This window comes from Aspergillus pseudotamarii, assembly GCF_009193445.1.
Source record: "Aspergillus pseudotamarii strain CBS 117625 unplaced genomic scaffold BDV38scaffold_8, whole genome shotgun sequence".
NCBI lineage: Eukaryota > Fungi > Ascomycota > Eurotiomycetes > Eurotiales > Aspergillaceae > Aspergillus > Aspergillus pseudotamarii.
Genome location: NW_022475022.1, coordinates 54,083 through 76,414, shown reverse-complemented (window position 1 = coordinate 76,414; position 22,332 = coordinate 54,083). Strand labels below are relative to the sequence as shown.

At 46.9% G+C, this 22,332-nt stretch overlaps 9 protein-coding genes across 9 annotated transcripts; 3 read left to right on the top strand and 6 right to left on the bottom strand.

Annotated features, from left to right (window-relative positions):
* Window positions 1-1,603: 1,603 nt before the first annotated feature.
* Window positions 1,604-2,375, top strand: BDV38DRAFT_279135 (double-stranded RNA binding motif domain-containing protein; the record flags this gene model as incomplete). Its single annotated transcript, XM_032058926.1, has 3 exons — window positions 1,604-1,649; window positions 1,702-1,790; window positions 1,854-2,375. The coding sequence occupies 3 exons, from the start codon at window positions 1,604-1,606 to the stop codon at window positions 2,373-2,375; spliced, it is 657 nt and encodes a 218-aa protein (XP_031917292.1).
* Window positions 2,376-2,920: 545 nt separating this feature from the next.
* Window positions 2,921-5,699, bottom strand: BDV38DRAFT_268512 (dicer dimerization domain-containing protein; the record flags this gene model as incomplete). Its single annotated transcript, XM_032056780.1, has 2 exons — window positions 2,921-5,300; window positions 5,356-5,699. 2 exons carry the CDS (start codon window positions 5,697-5,699, stop codon window positions 2,921-2,923), a joined length of 2,724 nt encoding a protein of 907 aa, XP_031917291.1.
* A 330-nt stretch (window positions 5,700-6,029) lies between these two features.
* Window positions 6,030-7,332, bottom strand: BDV38DRAFT_237582 (uncharacterized protein). The gene is made up of 3 exons (XM_032053599.1): window positions 6,930-7,332; window positions 6,628-6,880; window positions 6,030-6,564 (listed from the first exon to the last, which is right to left on the bottom strand). Exons 2-3 carry the CDS (start codon window positions 6,824-6,826, stop codon window positions 6,401-6,403), a joined length of 363 nt encoding a protein of 120 aa, XP_031917290.1. The 5' UTR covers window positions 6,827-6,880; window positions 6,930-7,332; the 3' UTR covers window positions 6,030-6,400.
* Window positions 7,333-7,762: 430 nt separating this feature from the next.
* Window positions 7,763-9,209, bottom strand: BDV38DRAFT_237580 (uncharacterized protein). The gene is made up of 2 exons (XM_032053598.1): window positions 8,522-9,209; window positions 7,763-8,471 (listed from the first exon to the last, which is right to left on the bottom strand). Exons 1-2 carry the CDS (start codon window positions 8,746-8,748, stop codon window positions 8,213-8,215), a joined length of 486 nt encoding a protein of 161 aa, XP_031917289.1. The 5' UTR covers window positions 8,749-9,209; the 3' UTR covers window positions 7,763-8,212.
* A 1,114-nt stretch (window positions 9,210-10,323) lies between these two features.
* Window positions 10,324-12,154, bottom strand: BDV38DRAFT_296745 (uncharacterized protein; the record flags this gene model as incomplete). The annotated part of the gene is made up of 3 exons (XM_032062993.1): window positions 10,324-10,588; window positions 10,636-11,646; window positions 11,703-12,154. The coding sequence occupies 3 exons, from the start codon at window positions 12,152-12,154 to the stop codon at window positions 10,363-10,365; spliced, it is 1,689 nt and encodes a 562-aa protein (XP_031917288.1). The 3' UTR covers window positions 10,324-10,362.
* Window positions 12,155-12,975: 821 nt separating this feature from the next.
* Window positions 12,976-13,281, top strand: BDV38DRAFT_279132 (uncharacterized protein; the record flags this gene model as incomplete). Its single annotated transcript, XM_032058925.1, has 1 exon — window positions 12,976-13,281. One exon carries the CDS (start codon window positions 12,976-12,978, stop codon window positions 13,279-13,281), a length of 306 nt encoding a protein of 101 aa, XP_031917287.1.
* Window positions 13,282-14,220: 939 nt separating this feature from the next.
* On the bottom strand, window positions 14,221-15,877 carry BDV38DRAFT_203464 (putative zinc-containing alcohol dehydrogenase). Its single transcript, XM_032052494.1, has 3 exons — window positions 14,693-15,877; window positions 14,545-14,640; window positions 14,221-14,490 (listed from the first exon to the last, which is right to left on the bottom strand). The coding sequence occupies exons 1-3, from the start codon at window positions 15,552-15,554 to the stop codon at window positions 14,372-14,374; spliced, it is 1,077 nt and encodes a 358-aa protein (XP_031917286.1). The 5' UTR covers window positions 15,555-15,877; the 3' UTR covers window positions 14,221-14,371.
* Window positions 15,878-17,328: 1,451 nt separating this feature from the next.
* Window positions 17,329-19,307, bottom strand: BDV38DRAFT_203469 (glutamate decarboxylase). Its single transcript, XM_032052495.1, has 4 exons — window positions 18,980-19,307; window positions 18,895-18,922; window positions 17,676-18,841; window positions 17,329-17,617 (listed from the first exon to the last, which is right to left on the bottom strand). The coding sequence occupies exons 1-4, from the start codon at window positions 19,213-19,215 to the stop codon at window positions 17,503-17,505; spliced, it is 1,545 nt and encodes a 514-aa protein (XP_031917285.1). The 5' UTR covers window positions 19,216-19,307; the 3' UTR covers window positions 17,329-17,502.
* Window positions 19,308-20,103: 796 nt separating this feature from the next.
* Window positions 20,104-21,330, top strand: BDV38DRAFT_279129 (uncharacterized protein; the record flags this gene model as incomplete). The annotated part of the gene is made up of 3 exons (XM_032058924.1): window positions 20,104-20,381; window positions 20,428-20,562; window positions 20,727-21,330. The coding sequence occupies 3 exons, from the start codon at window positions 20,104-20,106 to the stop codon at window positions 21,328-21,330; spliced, it is 1,017 nt and encodes a 338-aa protein (XP_031917284.1).
* Window positions 21,331-22,332: the final 1,002 nt, after the last annotated feature.

The window sequence follows — 22,332 nt, the reverse complement described above, 5'->3', positions numbered from 1 at the left end:
ATATGCTAAGAATGCCCCCGCTGTGCTCTCAGAATCAAAAATGCATACGAATGGGCATGCAAGCGAACACACCTACCCAAGCGCTATTTTACGTATGCCTTTCTCAATCTCTTGCAGTGGATGTGCACCCACTTGCGTTACCTGTGTTTTACACTCGTTCGTGATGGATCATCTGCAACTGATGGACTTGCATAAGTGATCGAGCTATTAGGGCACTGGGAATATCTCATCTCGCTCGCTCTTAGAGTGTGCGTAGGTAATTCATGGTCAGCCAATGCCGATAATGACAACCAAAGGAATTTGTCGGACGTGGCACGAACCAGTGAACCAAGTCGATGGGGTCCTTACACTCCGATATATTGACTGTCTGGTAACTCGCCTGTCGGTGCCTCAAAAGCGTTATAGGTTATAGTCGCTTTCCACATCGGCGCTAGATGACTAGTTCAGATTATGTTGTACTCAGGCAGCAATCCGCATACGATACGCATACCTAAGGCACAGGGCCCTACTCGCGTATCTGTGGTGCGGTACTTGGAAAACATGTGAGTCTGTCTATCCGGAACTACCCTGTCCTGCTCCAAGCCGCTAAATTCACCCTTATCCGTTGGCAAATGTCCTGGCCACGGGAGTCCGAGGGGCTGTGAGATGTCATATACAGTGTGAATTCTGATAATTTAATACGCTGGCTGTGATAACGTACTGTCGATCATTGGAAGTCATGCTCGGGCCTCTTAACGCACATTGGCGCTTGGGCTGCTTTGCATCCGTACCATAATTTGGATATTCTATTGTGAATCGACCTGAGCTCCTTTAGGGTAAATTCCCAATATCTAACTTTTTTCGGTCTTCGAGGACGAGGCTGTCCTGCATTGTAACTGGGAAACTGTAATGGAGGGTTGCGGTGCTTATCTAGCTCAGTTGTACTGTACAGCAGAGCCACGGGGAATAGATGGTTGTCGCCCCGCACCACTAATGAAGGGACAAGTACAGCCAAGTCGAGTAGTAGAGCCTCGCAGGTTATTGTGTCATTTAGCAGCCAACGAGAGACAGTTGAAATTGCTTGCAATATACTACCAACAAGACACATGGTTGTGCTTAAGCAAAAGTGCGCGTTTTTATGCACGAACCAAACCAGTAGCCATGCCTCGTAACAGTGTATGCTTGCGATCAGCGAAGTAGCAAAGCACGATGTCAGTCATATTATGCAACCATTCGGCCAGCTGACTAGCAATCGGCGGTCCGAGCGCTTGCAAGCGGACGCCAGTTCGAAGTTCGTCCTTATGATTGACCATTGGTTGCCCTCGGTAGGCCAGAAACTAGGCTAGCGAGCGGAACAGTTGCGAGTCATGGCCAGTCCACGCATGCTCTTGGCACCACCTCTGTACTGCGAGGCGCCAAAGAAAATAAGCATAAGGCCGACAGGGAGGTATTGTTTCTGGGTTAATTTAGGATGTATTGAGTAATCATGCTCTACATGACGATATTGCTCTCCTGGAGGGTGAGAAATCCTCGCTTATAAAAGGTGTCCTTGTGCTGGTAAGTTTGTTGTCACAACAGAATAGCATAGCAACTTACAACTCTGTCCCACCTGCCATTCCTCAAGATGTCTCCTGCGCGGGATCAGACCAACGACTGCTACAGTATCGCTGGTAGGCTATAGACTATTCTTATTAGAAGGTATAGTGACTGATTGACACCCAGACTTCGAGATTGGCAAGCGGCTCTTCACGACTTATATGGCTATACAGTTAGTCGTGACCTCACCTGAAGGCAGAGAAGGTGCCGATTTGGTGGGTTCTCCCTACTACTACATAGTGACCGATTCAGGCCGCATATGATTAACTGTGCTCTAGTCCCAGTTGGACGCCCTAATCACTGGCTATCCCTTTAAAGAAGCTGTTGCCGGTTTGGTAAAAGCTGGCTTGGATATTCCCCGGACGAAATTGGTCTGCGATGAGACCTATCAGGACATCCTTTATAAAATTATCGGACGAACCAGACTGGGTGACTCGCACTCAAAAGAATCCTTGCCCACATTGTGGAAGGAACTCGCGTCGTTGGACTCATCGACTGGTGGGGTAGACTTCACGGTCGATGACCTTACTCAACGGGTAGAGGATGGGTTTAGCACCAGTCCCCAGGACTCAGAGGCTGACATTTGGAAATATACATCTCGCCTGTGGGAGGATGCACAGTTCAAGGGAGTGGAGGCACCCAAGGTGAGGGAAACTTGCATCAGCAACTTCCCAACCAAATTTCGTGTCACCATTCGACACCGTGGAGTGGAAGCCTCTGGCGAGGGTAGGAACAAGAAAGCAGCGCGTCATATTGCCGCCAAACGTGTTTGCCAGAAACTCAACATTCGGCTAGCCTAGTGAGTTTAGAGTCATAGAAAATGCGTCTTTCTGTTACCCCATTGTTCAAGGAGATGCAGTAGTACTTAGTTGGTATAACCCAAGGCTCAATTACCTGATAAAGTCATTGGTAGACGATTAACTCCAATCTTGTAAGCGTTTGTCAGAACTGCCTTTTTTAAAAGTCTGGAGGTCCAAAGCACACATAGCTCTATCCCGGCTAAGATCCTGTGAGCTGTCAGATGCTTGGGGTTTAAAACTACCTTGGTGAGGCATGCCAGTATATTCTAAGCATTATCTCCCTAGCAATGGCACTTGGGCCTGGGTTTGTATAAGTCAATGGGGTTGGATTACACTTGAAAGCGACACATGCCAACTACTAAATTTACAATCTATATTACATGTCAAGAAATAAAGATAGATCCTTCTCTAATTTCATTCGTGGTACTGGAGCTTTTCTTGGAATAGGCAATGGGTAGTGAATGAACGTTCACATCTGCTAGTTGCACAAATACACTATGGTTTCTTTTGTCCTCAACGATGACTTCAAACAATCAACAGTTACGCTATACTTGGTCAGCACTCGCTGCTTTACCTTCTTGTCTATTCTGCCGAGAATTCTGAGCTTGTGTAGCAGGCGGGCCTTTGGGATGGTCGGTCGCCACATCGTGCGCTATGAAATGCTCAAGAAGTGGCAGAATTCCTAGTTTCTCAGCGAGAGCCTCACATTCCTGCAGGTTCGCGAAAGAGTCGACATATATCGCACCAAAAACACTTTGGACAATGTCAGAGAGTACTTTGAGATCTCGAAAGACACTGAGGTGTGCCCAGGGGTATACTCGTTTTTCCCACAGGTCCCCCTTGACGATGTGTAGGTGACTGGTAAAACTTTTCGTAAGGCCGGATAGCTTGGCAGAGAGTGTGTCGCTTTGTGAGCGTATAAAATTATACAGAGCCACTCGGTGACTACTCCGGATGACACCCGGGATGCCCTTACTATCAACCTCGATAGTATCCTGTTCCTTCTCCCGATAAAATGTGAGACAGACAAAGGCGAGATACATATTGTTGGTCACAGCCGATTTCAAAGATTGCAGTCTTTTAGAGCTCATCCATCTATTGTGTCGATGTAAATATGTGACAACTACTAAATCGATGACCGCAGCCCCAAGAAACGACAGACGCCGATAGGATGTTGTACCGTAGAGTCCGACACAGGAAGCGTGTGTCATTGATTCTATTGCCAGACTCTTATCAGAAAAGGTGTATGCAAGCAGGTCTTCCAAATCTACGATCGTTGTTGCCCCCAGTGCTTTGGGTGGCCGAGATTTGGAATATGTGCCATCATGAAGAGATCCTGTGGTCCAAATCTTGATCTTAGGGATCATTGCTGCTATACATATGACAGCTTGATCCAGGCCGTTGTCTAGGAAGGCAGCGCCTACCAAGGCCTTGGCCATATCAGCAACAGTAGCGGCACCAACATGTCTCTGCCTGGTTCGACTGCCGTTTGACAATGTTGTTGACACGAAAGCCGGCCGCCATCGTTTTCCGTTAAACCGTGTAGTCATGAGATAGTGCCCAAACCCAGAATGGCATACAGCCGCTGCAAGCCCTGCATCAGACACAATGGAATTCTTGCTGCTTGTCAAAAGGCCCTCGTGCCATAGCGTATGATGCAGAAAGAGCTGTCTCGTTATGAGAAACTTTGCGATTGTATCCCCGATAAACGCCATAGAGCGAAACTCGGACCGATGCACTATATCGGTTGGGTTGATAGCAATGGATAGCAAGTCCATTCGTTCAAAAGGGGCTGCTTGGGCATTTGAAAACATTCTGTCCTTTAACTTTTCCGCGATCAGATATACTCCAATCTTATGGATTATGCTGGGAGCTAACACGGCAGCTTCAGCATAGACTGACGGAAGCCGATCGACCAAATAATCTTCAACAGCCAGCTCGCCCAGTTTCTGTTCGACGACAAGGGGCGATTGCCGCTTCTCTATCGGTGTAGCTGTTACCAGCGCTGGCTTATGGAGGAAGTTCCGGCGTCTGGTTAAGGGGTGTATCTTGCCTCTGATTGCTAGGCTGGCATCATTGCTATGAGGGCCCTCGTCCTCGAATTCCTTCAGCTCTTCAACAAGCAGTGGGCGACAGGCCTTTGTGACATGGCGCATGAGCCCAAGCGAACCGGGCCGAGCTCGGCGTGTCGGAAACCAGGCGGCGAGGCTTGTCCTTCCGGAATGACTCTCAAGAAATCCAGAAATCGCAACGGGATCCCTATCTGGGACAAGGATATGAACGTAGTCGATGCTTGTTTGATCTTCGTGGCCTCCATATACGGACTGTAGAATTAAATGTGTCGCCTGTTGACATATTGAGATGTCCGTGGTTATTGCTCTAGCCGAACTGACAACTGCTGTATGCTCCGTGTCGGAATCCAGAAACAATTGAATACGAACTTCTGTCCTCAGTGGAACTGAGAGAATCATAAAGAGCTTGATGTCCTCTTTCTGTGGTCGGACAATGTGAAGTTCGTGGCAAAATAGCTCCCGTCCACCAGACCAGAGCAAAGCAACATCATGCCAAGGATCTAGCTGCTCAGGGATCAAGTAGTGCGACCTTGGTAACAGATCTTTTTCAAGAATGTCCGACAGCCGCAAGGGGAGAAGATAATCATTGACGAGTCCGGCATGGTACAAGGCCTTGTATGCTTGGAGGGCTGCATCCTCCTTTGCCCACCTTTTCCTAGCCCATTTTTTGAGACTATTGAAGGTGTGAAGGGATGGGTCAAGATTGCTCGGCAGCCGGACAATTGCCTGTACCTGGCTGCACCCATCCATCTCGCAGTTGAATACAGGTTTATTACTCACATATGGCTGGGCTGGTAGCTCTGAGCAGAACCTATACAGGTGGCTAATGGCATTTCCCATGGTCATTTGAGCCCTATATGGTCAGATCAACAGGCCACAGGTTAGAGTTTAGAGGGAAAAGCACATACCCTGTGGAAGTACTGAAAGTCAATGAGTCTCTTAGCTGTTCGTCGTTTTTCAAGTCATCTGGCAGTACTGTCCTTTCCTCATCCTGAAGCTTTCTCAACAGCTCACTTTCCAAACGCTGTACGGATTTCACATCATTTAAGTCCTCTCCATCTTGAAGAATAATGATGAATTTGGACTGCTGTCTTCGTGCACGCCCACGTCGCTGAATGAATGACTTTAAATTCAAGGGACAGTTGAAGTTCAGGACTGTGTTGCATGCTGGTATATCTATTCCTTCCTCTAGGGCGTCGGTCGTTATGATCAGGTCTATCAATCCATCCTGAAACTTCTCGAGCGTTTCCATTTGGCTTCTAATATCGTGAACATCCCCGAGCTTGGTTTGCCTTTTGTAGATCTGAGACATACCCACAAATGTCCCACAACGGAATCGCTCGCGTGTTCCTGCGTAATTTTCGATGAGCCATTTCAATGCAAGTACGGTTGCTCGTTGTGAGACGAATATCAACGCACGAAATCCTTCCCTATGTTCCTCGATGAGAGAATCAAGCAAACATTGACTCATAGGCGAGGTATTATCAGGGTGAGCCTGCCCGCCGTATTGGTCTATATTACCTAGTTCACAAAGCATTTCCATGATATATTCTTTTTCAAGGCTTGGAGTGTTTGTTCTTTCAGCATTCCTTCGCATGTCTTTTTTGAACTCGAGAATTGAAGTTACAATGTAGTTCGTAGCGGCCCAAGATCCCAGCTCCCAGTTTATTGCTTCCGCTTGGTTGACAAAGCGACTGAGTTGTTTTTTTGCCTTTGCCAAATCTCTCTTTTGTTCATGACGTGCTTGTAGAAGTTCGTGCAGTTTTTCTATTATGGGTAACCCGCTTGGATTTGTCCGTGAGCGATAGAAGGATACTCGTGGCACAATCAATGGTTGATTCGTAAAGCGTAACAGCTGCGCATAGAACTGGCGCGGCATCCTGCATGAACTGTGTAGCCTTTTTTCGACGTCCCTTTTGTATCTTTGTCAGGTCTTCATCTCAATCCTGCTGATCAATGGTATATGTATACATACTCTAAGGTAGAAAGATCTGACAAGATCGGAGATGCAGTAAGACCCAATATGGTTGGCTTCTGTTGATCCGAGATCTGCGATTGACGATGATAGTACTCGCTCATTATTTTACTGGCAGGATGGTTGTCGGTGCAATGATGAGCTAGTTGGTCTGTCAGCTATGGCATCACATAGGGCGCACTGTCCTTCTCTCTCCAGAACTTGCCTTCATCAAAGATAATCAAAGATAAACGGGCCATAGTTATAAATCGATGGACCAGCGCATCATACAGAACCTGATAGGTCGAGATTGCAATCTTCACATTTGCCAGGGCAATATCCCACGTTTCAACAGTATCCCAATGATCGACATTATCGTTACTAGTAAATGACCTACACCACATGGGAGGGAAATGGGCAGCCATCGTACGAACATGCTGTTTGCATAACGCGACTGTTGGACATAAGAACCAGATAAGCTGCCGGTGGTTAATTATACTATTTGTATAGCGGATATGAAGTACTTGCCTTGTCCGAGCTTCCTCGGTCTATCTCTGCGAGGATTCGGTGTACGGCACTTGTTCAATCTTCAGCACCTAAAGCTCGCCGTAATGGATATGTTTCTTACATTTGCGTTTTCCCGGTTCCCGTGGGCATCTTTGATACTATATTATTTCTTTTTTTCTCCCTGGGATTCTGGACCTAGAGAACAAAACAAGAGTGATCCTACTCACCACAACAATCAAATTTCCTTCTAAACTCTTATTCACCATTTCCACTTGGTAGTCCCTGATCTGAAATTGCTTGTCATCTACATCCCGTGGGATGTAGCCCTGGGTATTCTGCTCATTAGATGCCATGTCGGAATTTGCAACAGACTGTATCGGTAGTTATGAGAGTTGATTGCAACGACTGCCATCACGGCACCATGCCATGTATTCATATACGATACAATTTATCTCATAGGAGCAATACCTCTAGACAGCCATACTATCCAGAACGCTCTATGTTACGAGAGGAAGTTAGCTTTGCATTTGCTGCCCGAATTCCATTTTACTAGAGCGGGCTGATATTGGTTGCCTCGCTTTGGACACGTAGCCAGCGTAAAGTCAGGCTGCGATGTTCAGCCTTGCATCGATCAAACGAAAACCAACAAATAATTGTTGAACCTACTCCCCCCCAAAATTAATTTCTTTCCATCTAGCCATGGGTGGCTTTGTTGAATTACACCAAAACATGAAAGAGGAAGAGGGGGAGGAAGAAGAGAATTTCAGACTCCAGTCATAAGGGCTGGATTAAGCGGAATTTACTCAGTGTCGGCCAATATGGACAATACGGACTCAAAAGTACCAGCAATAGGCCTCGCACGTGATAATAGCTGAGGGTCGCAGAGATCTTATTCCCACAACCACTGGGACACTGAATGGTAGCTGCTAGGATTCAAACTTTTATAATATATGTGCTATTAGCACGGAACTCGGTTCAAGCGTTGTTGGTATTAAACTTCTCCAAAACTACACGCAAAGGATGGCAAGACCTCTCTTCGGGAGAGTCTGGTCAAGGCTATACAAGCTGAGAAAACGAATGACTCTCACAATAGCCATGGAGACTTAGTATCTGGATAAAGCTAGCCAAAGGCTTCCAAATAGGTAGAACCATATGCCCTTTTTGAATGACTATCATTATTCTCTTCCAACTACTGCATCACAAGAACCTGGGGGTACACTCCACTTCAGGGAGCGCTCAGCAAATCAGGTGTCAAGGTAAAGGACCTCTATGTTTAAAATAGCAACAAGACTGGATTGGATGATCTAGACTTTCCACCTTTCTGATCCGGTACCGGTCGTGAGTCCATGCTTCCTTTTGCAATGCTTCCGTAGATTGTCCTTTCGCGTGAAAGTTGTGGAACACACGTCACAGTGGAACGGCCCCTCAATCTTCCATTGATGCTTAGCCCACATACTGTGGGCTGCCACTGCGTGCCGACGAACATCCTTTTGCTCCGCAGCTCTGAAGTTACACTGAGGATGCAGACATTGGACAGGTTTGTTGTGGATCCTCATATGCCTCCTGATATCGTCAGAAAAGGTACCGAAGATGCAAATGACACAAGATCTTACGTGAGGTGGGCCCTCAGCGTGAAGCCACGCCGGTTTCGACATTTCGGATAACTGCAACGGTAAATCCCTTCTTCTTGGACGTTAGAATAATCGTACGAAGGCATTCTGACTTCTGCAAGCTCCAGATCACTCCTTGGCATCGTCATTGTGGAAGCTGTCTCGTGGTTTATCAAGTTCGGTACCTCACCAGCTGTCCCTGAACCAACGGCTTCAAAACCACCCACCATGTCAAACCAGGTCTTGGACAGCAAAGTACTCTAAGGAGACCCATAGACGTCCTCGGGACCGCTAATGACATGAGATTGGTACCCGATTGGGATTTGGCTCGGGGTGGGAAAAGGGTATGAGAGTTGTTCTAGCGTTGGGCTAGATATATCTGCTTGCCCTTGAAGGTTTGCGAACGCAAAGCAGTCTTCAGTTGTCGCGGTGTCGTTTACCAATGGAGTCATGTCCAGATTCCAAATTATGTCGTCATCGTCACTCGGAGGTTGTAGTGCCATGGCTAAAGTCGTGCGCGGGTGAGGAATAGGGCCGAGAATATTACTTCATGGCCCAACCTGTCGAAGGCTACTGACTGTTATTTCTCCCACAGTGGGTTGTGGTGTTCGGTAGGAAATGGGAAGATAAATACTCACCAGACCAAGAGTGCCAGCTCCCACTAGGTCAAAAATTAGTGCCACGGTCCGTGTGGGGGATGGCACTGGTTTTTTGAGTTGTCCCCGTTAACATTTAGCATCATGTATTGATGCAACCCAGCGGAAGCGAACCCCATCGCCACGTCAGCATCGCATGATTTTGAATTGATCCAGCATACAATACCTAAAATGCTACTCTTTACAGCCTGGCATCTGGCTAACGGGGGCGTACAGCAGACACATCACCTATTTTATCACCTGAGCATGTAACCCGTCCCCTGCAGGGCATCGCCGACGTATAATTATCGGGAGTGACCAAACTGCAACCTCTGCTGCACGTTATTATTGGTGGGGCGGACCTAAAATGAAAAGAGTAAATTTGCTAGGAAATAATCCCATAAGTCTTCCTACACTTATCGTATATGTTACCGATTCTATAATGCCCGGTAACTGTCTTCATGGATTAATATAAAACTCCTCGGGACCTTTTTTTTTTTTTTTTTTTTTTTTTTTTTTTTATTTATTTTTTTTTTTTTTTTTTGTTCTTTTTGTCAATAAATAAAGCAGGCAAGCTCGTGAATATATATATTTTGTTTTCAAACGTAACAGGCGTCCTGGTAACAACAGACCTGCTATTAGAATGGAGGGGCCCCTGTGTATCTTGGACATTATGACGCTAGATACGTAAATTTACGTGGATTTTAGCGCTCCAGCTAATCCTCTGCCTTCAGCTTCATCACCCCCAGTTCTACGTTACAAGGTGAGATTTCATACGTCACCCTGCAGATGAGATCTCTTGAAGTCCACACTACGATTCAAAGACATAGCCATGTGACGGAAGAGAGAAGCTCGTCATCACGAGCGGATCGGTTTGACGGTAAGAAGGAGGCTTGCAAGGACAATTTTAACGATGTCTCGCCTATGCTGTTCTATGAAGATCGGGAAATGATCTAGAAAAGATCATGCTGCCTCTTTAGAATGCACACTTGACTCGGGTATAAGACAGCCTATGTGGTGTAGGAATATTGGTCGGCGAAGAGCCCGACAAAACCGTTACATGGCCCGAGACTAGTTTGATACTTGGTTGAAACATTCGCTCAACTGAAATCGATTGTGATGATGAAATCCAGCGCATTACAAAACGGAAATGAGCAAGAAGGCCACAGCGACTTTGCTCGTTGTGATTCTTTACTCAGCGACCGACCGTCAATTTAGGAGAGGAAGGATGGTATGTAGATCCTTCGGTTGCTCTAATATATAGCTAGGTTCGATTATCTCGAGCTGGAACGGAGGGCAAAAGTCTCGAGGTTGGTAAAGCATCGTCCCTATAGTTTTCCAGGCTGCTTTGCTCAATTCCCGCAAATAGTCACCCTGGGAGTGATCGAGGATGGAAACAATTTGCGGGAAAATGGACTCCGGCACCTTTAAGAGCCTAATAGCCGGTTAGTTGGATCTCGAGCTTTCACATCCATGACTTACATATTATCTGATAGTTCCAGACCTGTTTGGTAGGATTGTAGCGGGTATGGTATCAGTGCGAGAATGCCTCTACCGAAACGCCCCTGTAAGATGTGAAATCTCCGTGCAAGTATTCGAAGGTTGCTAACATCTTTGTATCCTTTCCTCCACTCTGAAGATTCCCGTTTAACATGAGGAAGCACTTGCTTCATCATCGCTCTGGTAAGCTCTGCCTCTGCATTGTTGCGGGGATTTCCTGCCCGTCTTTCCCCCGAAACGATATAACCTGGGGTTGCAACGAACCCTGAAAGTGACGGTGTCTCACATCCACCACACTCTTCAAATAAGTAAGAGATTTGATACCTTCGAAATAAATTCAGACCTGTGATTTGCTGGCTTATAAGAGAGATATTGTTATATGTCTGTGCCTTCGATGAGTGGTTAGAGATCTGCAAATAAGACAGGTCGGCCCTCCCTCTCCAGGTTTGAATTGCCTCTTGAACGACCAGGACTGACTGTGCGCTGCCAGAGCCTAATATTAGCCGTTCCAAGACATCCTTCGATAGCTTATGATCTACCCTCTCGATGGCTCTCGCAATGTCCGCGGTAAAGTACGATTCTTGTGGAGTTGGAAGACGATTTTCTTGACATTTTATGCTTTCTTGCGCCAGGAAGGATTCCGTCGGACTATCCTTCTGTCGTCGAACTTGCTTTGCCTTCCTCTGATCACCCCCACTCTTACTGAATGAGATATCCGCTGATCGTTTGCGATCACTCTCTTGCACTGCATTTGGCACATCACTCCCTTGTTGGACACTGCTGAAGGCTGGGGGCATGGGATGACCATTCGTGCACTCAATATCGTACAGACTTGAGTTGTGCTGACATTCTATGCTCATGGCTCCGAGCATATCCGCCGCTCCTGCACAATTACCGCCTTTCTCAGGCAGTGCTACAGGCACATGCGTATCCATATTTATGCTAGTGTGTAGCCATGAGGGATTCACCCCGTTGTCCTCTTCTGTGAAGAACCTAGAATACTCATTTGTCACCCGTGATTCAATTGAAATCCATGAATAGCTTCGTACCCTATGTACTCCAGTATCTGCCACGTCCGTAGATAACTTCTCCCACAGTCGAGATGTGCAGCGGCAATAATCGCTGCCAAAGCCTTTCCGACGATGATGTGACCCTCCTCGACGAACTGTGGGTTGTATACGATCATTCTGTCAATGGTCGTGCGTTGGGCAACGGAGGCAAGGTGAGCGTATGTGCACAGTTTATCTTTTCTTTCGGCAATGTAGCCTTTTGTTCCTGTGAGATTGATCGTCCTTCCAGGAGCTTCGAGGCCCTTACTTGATTGAATGTTCTGTTCATAAGCATTAAACGAAAGGCACGAACGAATCACGTCAATACCAAAATCTGCCAGCCCTTCCCCGCCTCCCGCTGGTGCCGTAAGAGCCTTGCAAAGGTAGATCGGTGACTCAGATTGATAGCCCAGAATACGTGCGACCTGTGTAATGTTGCTCTCGATGCTCATGTTGTCAGACCATTCGCGTAGATGTTACCCGCCGAAGAGAAAGAATTTCAATCATAGATATGGTATGATGTTTTCCCTGAGAATCTCTCAATTAAATATGCATTCCCTATACCGCCGAATTATTATTTTTTACTAACTTCAATCGCATAGCCTTGCTTTCCCGTTGTGCCTACATCTAATGTGCTAAGTGTCAGAGGAATCTTTAACCAAGGTCTACACTCAGTGACAAGACAGCCAACTAAGCATCCCATGCTTGGACTCTATGACGTTACCGGTGTCCTATACAAGCCCCATCAGCTGCATGGAGGTTCCGGAAGCGGTTAGGGCTCCTGTACATATTGACAAGCTTGCTACGTCCCACCCCCAACACAAAGTGGGGTTCCATCTTGTTAATCTTAGATACCTCTAGTCTATCTTTCCATCATAACCATGGATCGAGGAGTGGGTGTCCCGGGTCTAGCCAGATACTATTAACAGATATTAAGTTTCGTAAGAACCGATATGTTATAAAAATCAAGGTGCATGGATCTTACATGAGCTTATTGATAGGTAGTCGTAGTTGGGAATATCATAATATTATTAGGTAGGTCCACTACATCTAGGATAGATGAAAATGTTTTTTTTTCCGGCGATAACGCAAAAATTAAGCTACATTTAGGAGCCACTCAACAGGATTTTGTTCACACGTGGTTGCAGATAACTTATTTTATTAACACATATTATGCGGGAGGCCCACTACCCATGCCGGAGGCCCTTTATTCCGGGAGTCGACCGTGCGGGAGGCCCATCATGCTGGAGGCCCATCATGCGAGAGGCCCAATATGTCGGAGGCCCATTATTCCGAGAGTCGACCGTGCGGGAGGCCCATCATGCCGGAGGCCCATCATGCCGGAGGCCCAACATATCGGAGGCCCAATATGTCGGAGGCCCAATATGTCGGAGGCCCATTATGCCGGAGGCCCAATATGTCGGAGGCCCATTATGCCGGAGGCCTGTTATGCGGGAGGCCTGTTATGCGGGAGGCCTGTCATGCGGGAGTTGGACTAGGTAGAAGGCAGGCTGTTATCGTTCAGATTCTCCAGTCTGCCCTATTCAAATTTTTAGTCGGTGAGGCGGGTCTTTTATGATAATGTTGTCCTGTGGACATTAGAAATTATTTGTGAATACGTCAACTGTTATGATGAGAAATGGAGTAGGCTGTTCTACCTTATGACTAATCATACTGGCGACTGAGAGATACAGAAGTGGGCGATGGAGTTAAAGCTGCTGGAAAAGATTGACAATGTGGAAGACAGGTGGAGGGTACGCATATATGTATATCTATAAATCATTCAACCAGCAACTTACTGACTCTGCGGATTCTGCTTTCTATCCCGGGTTCGGGTCCAGCGGGGGAACCTGTGCCATTCTAGACTCGGCTGGCGACTGATCTCGATATCTTTAAGTCCGTTGTTATCTAAATAATATAAATAAAGCCTTGGAGCTGTCCAGATGGAATTGATGACTTCTTTTCCCTCTATGAATCATCTCCTTTTGAAACCTGGAAAAGATTTCTGAGAAGGCCGAGTAAGGGGACCGGTTATCATTGTTCGCCCATGATAGCTAGTAGTATATAGGTAAACTAGACTTACTTTACTCCTGTACCTTGAGATTAGGATGGACTCATGTTTCATTTTGTATTATTTTGTGCTTAGGGCATTCAATGATATGGCAATATTGACTTGTATGAAAGTAGGGCTGCTACTGTATATATATGAATCTAAGGATACAGATTTAAGTCATGGTTATTAAGTAATATATAATAGGAAATTTAAAGCGATGCGCGACAACTATAGATCTATACGAACTACTATTAACATACTACCATGGGATAATATATGATGAGACCCTACTACTCTATCTTATAGATAATTAACTTAACGTTATAAGTATACCGTAGCTATCACATAATGCAAGACACCAATCCTTCGACAAAAATCGGAGGTTTGGCTGTATGCTAGATTTAGTCCATCGTAACCTATTTACGGATTAAATCCACAGAACATATCAAAATTAATTTCATATACTCGCACATCCATACAAAATAATATCCAACCCCTTCGGATAGAGACGAACTTGGGGTACTGAAGCCAAGGTAATATAACTGAGAAAGACAACAGAGTACAGACCCAGGTGATTAGTTCAGTTCAGTTCAGGGAACACATTGGACTTGGAAGACTACAGCTTTGGATGGGCGGGCTGCCCTTCAGACATGCTAATGACCACCTTAAGAGATCCGGATTTGGAAGGTGTCTGGAACGTCTCATAGGCCTTGTGTATCTGATCAAACGAGAAATCTGTTGGATATGTCAGCTGAGAGTGACCCAAGATAAATATAATGACCAGCCTACTGTGTGAAACCAGGAAATGAGGACTAATCTTGCCCGACTCGACAATCTTCAGTAAATCAGGGGTCGTGCACGCATCGACCAGCCGAGTTCTGATACCTATTCATAGTTTAGTGAGAACCACAGGAAATGGTAGACAAAATAGACATACAGATATTGCGATGCCAGAGGTCCTCCAAATGCAGAGCACAGGGTGTCCCAAACACCCCCAAACTGGCTATCGTCCCCCCGGGACCTACTAACGCCTGAGCGAGCTCAAACGAATCAGGGGTCCCCACTGCTTCGATCACCACGTCGAATCCCTGATTGTTCGTTACTGCGAGGGCGGAGCTGACTGCGTCCGCCTTGCCCCGGAGCACACTGATCGCGTGATCTGCGCCCATCTCCTTTGCAGTATCAAGCCTGGGCTGTCCTCTACCGACTACGGCAGTTATGGACGGTCCGAAAAGATTCCTCGCCATCTGAAGCGCCATCAGCCCGATTGGACCCGTACCGATGATAGCAACGGTTGACCCGGGCTGGATCTCACCATTGAGAATGCCGCATTCGTATGCAGTAGGAAGAACATCGGATAATGTGACGGCCACCTTAGGGTCGAGGCCGTTCGGGAGCGCATGCAGCGAGAAGGATGCGTGGGGGATCCGCACGTACTCAGCCTGTGTGCCGTCGATGGTGTTACCCAGGATCCAGCCGCCAGATGTACACTGTGAGGGCATTCTCTTGCGACAGAAGTTGCAGGAGCCACACGACGTGATGCAGGAGATCAGTACGGGTTGTCCAACTGAAAATCGTGTGACGCCGGTACCCAATGATTCAACTATTCCAACGCCTTCGTGGCCGAGGATACGTCCGGGAGTGCATGTCTGAACGTCGCCTTGTAAAATATGCAGGTCCGTTCCGCAGATGGTGGTGTGTTGGACCTTGACGATGGCGTCAGTGGACTCTAGGAGGGATGGCTTTGGACGTTCCTCCACCGAGATGGTGTCCTTTCCAGTGTAAACAACTGCTTTCATGATTCCAAGTACTTGGCTTCACCTAGGTATAGGTATATAAGGCTGGTATCAAATACAAAGAAATAAAGACAGCTCCCTGTGGGATTTTAGTACACCTTTCGATAGAATCCTTTCAGTACATTCTTCTTTCCCCGTAGAAAATGCCACCTTTTATAATGAGGGGGTTAGGGTACTGCAGCTGCACAAACCAATCCTTCAGCGAACTATTGATGCCCGCATAGCTACCCTTAATATCTATCATCACTACCATTGGGTAGCATTGTCTCACCGACGAGCCGACGCCGCGGAATGATCTAGACTCGAGATATCTAGATCACCGGGCGTTCACTGGCGCAAAGGGGCAGCGATAGCCGATCAATGAATGGCTGTCAGATATCAAAAAAAAAAGCCCTGGTGCAACATCATGCAGCTTACGATTGCGCTAAGGCGGTAGTCTTTCCGTTATCCCAGTCGGTTTCCATGGAAGTCGCTTAATGCAGCTACTAGACCCAAGCTAATCACTTATAGGGCAAAGTCCCTCATCGCCGCAACAAAAATTGCGCATCGTCACATGAACATCTGCACGTGCCTCTAGAGACACACAGGTAGCAAAACACACAATTGCTTTCGGTGCGGAGGAATTTCCCATACTTCCTTCTCTGCGGCTGTTACGCTTTTAGCTTCAACATGACAGGTCTTGGCGTTTGTAATTGTCTAGCAGCTCGCCCGGGCTTGGAAATATTCCACAATTGAATCTCCGTAATGGATTCCAGCTCATTATGTCTCGTGAGGATCTGATGGAGCTTTCTTTCAAAACAAAAAATAGTGAAATTGATTCTCTGTACGTTGGAAATATATTCAAGACAACACGGGAGGTGAACAGCCTCCATTCAATTCTAGCTTGTGTTTACTTCTAACATGACCATGGCATTGTGAAGCGCCCAAAAGTTTGGAGAAAAAGAGGCCTTGTGATTATTAATTGCTAACATGTTTGACTTATTCTTCCCAGTTGTCATGGTATATCCATGTTTACAAGATCTCAAATCTCCGACCTCGTTATTAGAAGACACCGCCGAATATAGGATAGAACCTGCACATGCTATTCTAATAGTACCATGGTAAAAGGTATATCATAATGGAGTTAGCATCCACGAATTCAAATGCGTCTGCAATAATTTGCGATGTCGACAGTATGGTAAGAGCCGAAAGCTCTACATTCTATTCTTAGTTATTAGCACATGCTAAGACACCTAGGTTGCCAGTACTTACCATAGCTAGCACATCATGTTGCCGCTATTCTCAACGGCGACGCCATCAGAGCGTCATATTGGACCATAAGCTTGATGGATACCAGAAGACTGGTTCTGAGGCGAAGTATAGCACACCGAGCTGGCGTGTGAGCTAGAGCAAGTGCGTTCAGTCTTCGAGGCTACTAATCCCCCAACGTGAAGTTTCGCTCCTGGATAAGCCGGGATAACAGTCGAATCTCATGAACTAGGGAGTTTACCGCTTTAGCATTCTGTCGGAGAGTAGCTAAGAGCTCTTTGTTCGTAGTCGTGTCTGGACCGGGAGAGACTTGTCGGGCATGTTGAATGACATTTATTCTCCGACGCAAGACCATATCCGAAGACGTGTAGTAGTCGACTGTTGCAGAGTGATGGGCAAGCTCGGCCACATGGAGTAAGATAGTCCGCTAGGATGCACAGTAGTTCTGCTGATATGTTGGCTAAATTAGAACATGCGAAGCTTGATGGCTTGATCTGTGTAGATCGGAGATGCCCTCGGTTACAGGGAGCTTTAACCAAGCCGTTATCGTTTATAAGGAGATATAAAGTGCTAAGTGGATGATGAAACTTGAATTTGCTCACTGAGCAGAGTGGTAAACCCCTATTAAAACAGTAACATACATGACCATGAAAGGAGATCCTGTCTCAAATATGTACACAGTACATCTGAAAGTATATGACATCTAGCAAATACCGTGGGTCTTGCCATGCTTACCCTGCAGGGAATGCGTCTCTCCCTTGTAGTGAGGGTGGTTGTGCTTGGACTTGTGAGAGTGGGTAGTGTGTGTGCGGACGTGTCTGGTTCAGTCAGTCTCAGTTACCAACATATAAAAGGAAATGCATAAAGGCTCCTTACTGGGTGTACTTCTCCAACATGGCCTTGTCCATGTCACCCAGCGTCTTCAGGCCCAACTTAATATCACTAAGCAGCGAGTCACACCGGCTTTTCGTGAAATCCTCGCGGACAACCACACGCATCAACTTCAGGTTGTTGCTGTTGGGCGCCATCGTGTATGCAGGGACAATCCAGCCACGTTCGCGCAGCTGGTGTGCCAGGGCAAACTCGTCGAAATGACCCTCCCGCTCAGCGGGCAGTCTGAAAGCGACCAATGGGAGACCGTGGCCGCGACGCTGGCTCATGATAATAAAGCCCAACTTCTCAAGCTCTTGGGCCAAAAAGTCCGCAATGACAGTAATGTTGGTCATGATGGAGCGGTAGCCACGCTTGCCGAGTCGGATCATCTGGTAATACTGGCCGATGACCTGAGATGCACCTTTGGAGAAGTTCAGGGTAAAACTGGCCTGCTCAGCTCCGAGGTAGTTGATGTTGAAAATCAGATCCTTGGGGAGATATTCCGGGGACCGCCAGACGACCCAACCCACACCTGGGTAGACCAGACCATACTTGTGGCCCGACACGTTGATTGAAACGACCTTTTCGAGACGGAAATCCCATTCCAGCTTGGGGTTGATGAAAGGAGCGACGAAGCCACCGCTAGCGGCGTCAACATGGATAGGAACATCGATGTTGCGCTCAATCAGGAGGTCATTGATTGCCTTGACGTCTTCATACTCACCGGTGTAGGTGGTACCGAGGATAGCGCAGATACCGATAGTGTTCTCGTCAACCAGGTCAACCGCTTGCTGGGGATCAATCACATAGCGGTCCTCAGTGCAGTACACATATCGCTCCTCGACGTCAAAGTACCGTGCGGCCTTCTCCCAGCACACCTGTACAGCACTGTTCATGACGATGTTAGGGCGAGAGCAGTCCTTGCCTTCCGCCTTGCGTTTATTTTGCCAACGGCGCTTCATAGCCAGGGTACCCAGCATGATTGCCTCGGACGATCCGATCGTTGAGGTGCCCATCGGGTGCTCGTCTTCGCTGTTAACAGGCGCGTTGAACAGGCGCGCAATCATGTTGACGCAGCGGTTCTGAATCTCCGCTGACTGAGGATACTCCTCGTAATCGATGAAGTTCTTACTGAACGATTCAGTCATGAGCTTTTCGGCTTCATCTTCCTGCTACGATTAGCATAGGACCTCATCATCATCTCGGTCGAATAAATTGTTACCATATAGGTCGTGACAAAACTCGCCAAGCTATGTTTGGTTAGTATCAATCGCATAAATCCACGGAGGCGAGAAATTGAAGCCTACTTGAGCATTGGGTTTCCATCGAGACTCAGCTCGTCCTTGATCATGCGATAAGCGACCTCCCTGGGCATTTCCCGCTCCGGCATCTCAGTCTGAGGCAGCTGTTCTGTTGCGAACCGCGTCCCGTAGACGCTGGAGTAGAATCCATCTTCTTCGGTGTTCTCCAATTGAATGGAATCAACACGCTTGATGGTGTCGTTGAGATCACCGTTGCGGTGGACTTGAGCGAGGTGGACCATGATTTCGGTAGATTATGCCAAATATGTTAGATAAGGAATTCACCAGGAATATAGCAGCGAGAATAGGAAACGAGGGGCAGGAAGGCGCGCTTTTAGCACTCAGCGAGCGGCACGATCCGAGCTCAGTCAGGCAACGTAGTCAGGAGGAGGGGCGACCAAAATGACTGGCTATTGTTCCACAGCCGATGTTTAGGCCTTCGCTACCCCTGCACGCGGCGATCTGTAGCCATACAGATCGCTCGCCCGGGCGGTCCGCGGCCATCCTGAATTACGCAGTTTTCAGCTCGTGGCGCAGCAAGTGGGTGAGGAGATCACCACGTTGGTGGGCGAATCGCGAAGGCTGGCTCAGGGGCCCGATTATTCAAAGCTTACTCGGAGTCGAGAAAGCTTGGCCCAGACTTGTGCATCAATGGATAAATGGATCGTAATTTGGTGGATAGTCTCCGCTATCGATTCTCTCGGTTATTAGTTCCTGGTAAATCCCTCGTGGGGCCGTGGGGTCTCGTCAGCAACTTGTTTGTGGGACTCTTCTCCTGATGCGATTCCTGGAAGTTGTGGACTAATATTGTCATGATGAAGGCATCGATGTAATGAATTGGGGGGGGGGGGGGGAAGCAAAGAGGGTCAACTACTAAAATAATTGGAGAGACTATAAGGGTGAAGGTAGGATCCGACTAGCATTACCGTATAAAGGAGAAACGCACCATCCGACAAACCCGTGACCCCACCTGACTGGTTTCAACCCTTTTCCCGTTACATTGTCCCGGTTGACGACTGGTGGGGAATTGCAAGACAAAACAAATATCGGTGAGGATGAATTCTTTGTCTTTCTTTTCAGACTCAGGCATCGCCGCGGAGAGTCCCATTGATCTCTTCCAAAGTATCGCCATGAGGGCATCTACCATCCTGTTGCCTACGTCATCGCATCACTTGCCTGACCAGTTGACGGACACCGCCACGACGCCTGTTTTAACACATCTAAGCAGTGTATATAAGAGCCTCGCACGTCTCGATCACTCTCCCCAGTCTAACCTCACATTTTTCAGTACGATGGAAGTCATGATGAGAACAGACAATCTTGCTAAAATCCCAGCGGAGAATCCCCTCAACTTAGCTAGCTTACTAGACAATGGACATCCCGTGCCTGAGCAACTTATTAGCGACGTGTAAGGACATCGCAGCTCATTGTCGCCATCTACTAACACTGCCGAGTCATGTGTCTGTTATTAAAGACACTGTTATTGAAGTTATCGACATTGGCATCTTCAAGAACCTCCTGATGGCCGGTATAAACCCTAACTCCACTAACAGCAAAGGGAACACACTACTCGCTATCGCCATGAAGAAGTAAGAATTCGTTGAGTACAACGCGCCTCTGAATAGGAATGAACTCGTGGAAGACAAGCTTACTGAGTTTGACGCATTTGTTGATTTGGTTATGCGCTTATAAGCACGTGGCGCTAATCCTTCTCTAGCAAACCAGGATCACACGCTGCCGCTTGATTTGCTAGTCGGTGGACTCTCAAGAACGGGGAATTATGTGCCGCTCTATACAAAAAGGGGGCCAGGGTCACCGACTTGGCTGCTTTTAGCCGCATATGCGAATGTCAACCTGTATCATGGATCGAGAAGCTTATCAGCAACGGAACTGACATAGCTGGTCGACGAGAACGTGTCCGCCAGGGCCTCATTATATTCCATCGTCTAGCGGCCAACAGCAAATATGGCCTCTCTGAAAAACGGCCAGTGCTAGATTTACTACATCAAGTTATGCCTGGGCTTCTGGATGAACCGGCGATTGAAGGAACCACTCCTCTTCATCTTGCTACAACATGCCGCAGCGATACTCTCGTCTCCTATTTACTTGATAAAGGGGCCAACATCGAAGCTTTGAGCTCGGATTGTGGGAATCCCTTGAACTGTGCAGTGTATCTTGGGGATTCATTCATCATCAGTCGATTGCTTACCAAAATAGATAGAACACGTCGACCATCAGAGCGCCGTGACGACTTCGAGGTGATCTTGAGGATTTCGCAAGAGCAAGAGACTGAACCGTCTCATACAGGAGTCTATGCACGGGATGCTTCTATGCTTCACACATCATCTCCTTACTAAACCCTTCGGTGTTCCGGTCATGCTTGCTATTCATTCTTAGACTGCATTGTTCTAGGGGATTTCTATCGTGCCTTCACAAAGTGGAACTAGCTCAACTCGATGCAATGGCCTTGGAAGGCAGGTCTGTGCTCGGAAGTACCAGTTGAAATATCAGACAGAGAAATACAGATGGTGAATACCATTACCTCCGCCTAATATAGGATAGACAGGTTCCCAGTTGGTAGATTGATGTCTTTCTTCCCACAGCCAAACGAGCTAAAAGCGAAACACGACCAGAACAGCCCAGGATATTCTTTTTTTTTTCTTTTTCTCTCTAGAGGCAATATATCAATAGTTCCCTTTTCTCACCTCTTCGATGTTATACGCTTACTCCCTTGTTCTTGCGTACTTGTTCTCTTTCGTACACGAGATCTCTATTGAAGAACTACTAATAAGCCACAAAGTCCTCTATCCCAAAATACCGTACCTACACTATTGCTTGCTTATTGCCTATAACCCGTTACCGATTACGTCACATTACCTTGAGAGTATATCGACATGTCAATCACCTTATTTGGCCACATACCAGTCTTTACCCCATAGTCTAACTCAAACGAATTGCTTTTAAGTACTCTATACTCCAAGACAGATAGAGATACACTGACAATCATAAGCTAATTAAAATATCTATAAAGGTAGTTAATATTGCCGTGGTTTATAGCCTTCGTACCACGATAGAACCACTCCGACTCTTATTCTTCAACAGAACATTGTGAAACAACAGAATAAGTTTACAAAAACTGCTCCAAATAGAAAGGAAACGAAGAAAAAAAGCAAAAGCAAATCCAAATTAGAATATTCATCCTGCCATGCCAATAGTACGTCATATAGTCCATAGTAACTCCATCTAGTGACACTACAGCCCACAGAAAAGTAATCAACCCCTATTCCACAACTCCAGAGTTAGATCGTCAATAGATATCTATCATAGACTAAATCCGTACACCATTCCCGAATGAAGGA

Excerpts from the sequence above, each read along its gene's own strand:
- BDV38DRAFT_237582 (XM_032053599.1), bottom strand. The coding sequence starts at position 6,826 with ATGGCTGCCCATTTCCCTCCCATGTGGTGTAGGTCATTTACTAGTAAC. Across the intron at positions 6,565-6,627 it reads TTTGATTATCTTTGATGAAG|CTCATCATTGCACCGACAAC; the intron begins GCAAGTTCTGGA and ends CAGACCAACTAG.
- BDV38DRAFT_237580 (XM_032053598.1), bottom strand. The coding sequence starts at position 8,748 with ATGGTGGGTGGTTTTGAAGCCGTTGGTTCAGGGACAGCTGGTGAGGTA. Across the intron at positions 8,472-8,521 it reads ACGCTGAGGGCCCACCTCAC|GAGGCATATGAGGATCCACA; the intron begins GTAAGATCTTGT and ends TGACGATATCAG.
- BDV38DRAFT_203464 (XM_032052494.1), bottom strand. The coding sequence starts at position 15,554 with ATGAAAGCAGTTGTTTACACTGGAAAGGACACCATCTCGGTGGAGGAA. Across the intron at positions 14,641-14,692 it reads CCTCTGGCATCGCAATATCT|GTATCAGAACTCGGCTGGTC; the intron begins GTATGTCTATTT and ends AACTATGAATAG. Across the intron at positions 14,491-14,544 it reads TCATTTCCTGGTTTCACACA|ATTTCTCGTTTGATCAGATA; the intron begins GTAGGCTGGTCA and ends CATATCCAACAG.
- BDV38DRAFT_203469 (XM_032052495.1), bottom strand. The coding sequence starts at position 19,215 with ATGGTCCACCTCGCTCAAGTCCACCGCAACGGTGATCTCAACGACACC. Across the intron at positions 18,842-18,894 it reads GTTTTGTCACGACCTATATG|GAAGATGAAGCCGAAAAGCT; the intron begins GTAACAATTTAT and ends TAATCGTAGCAG. Across the intron at positions 17,618-17,675 it reads ATGTTGGAGAAGTACACCCA|ACACGTCCGCACACACACTA; the intron begins GTAAGGAGCCTT and ends TGACTGAACCAG.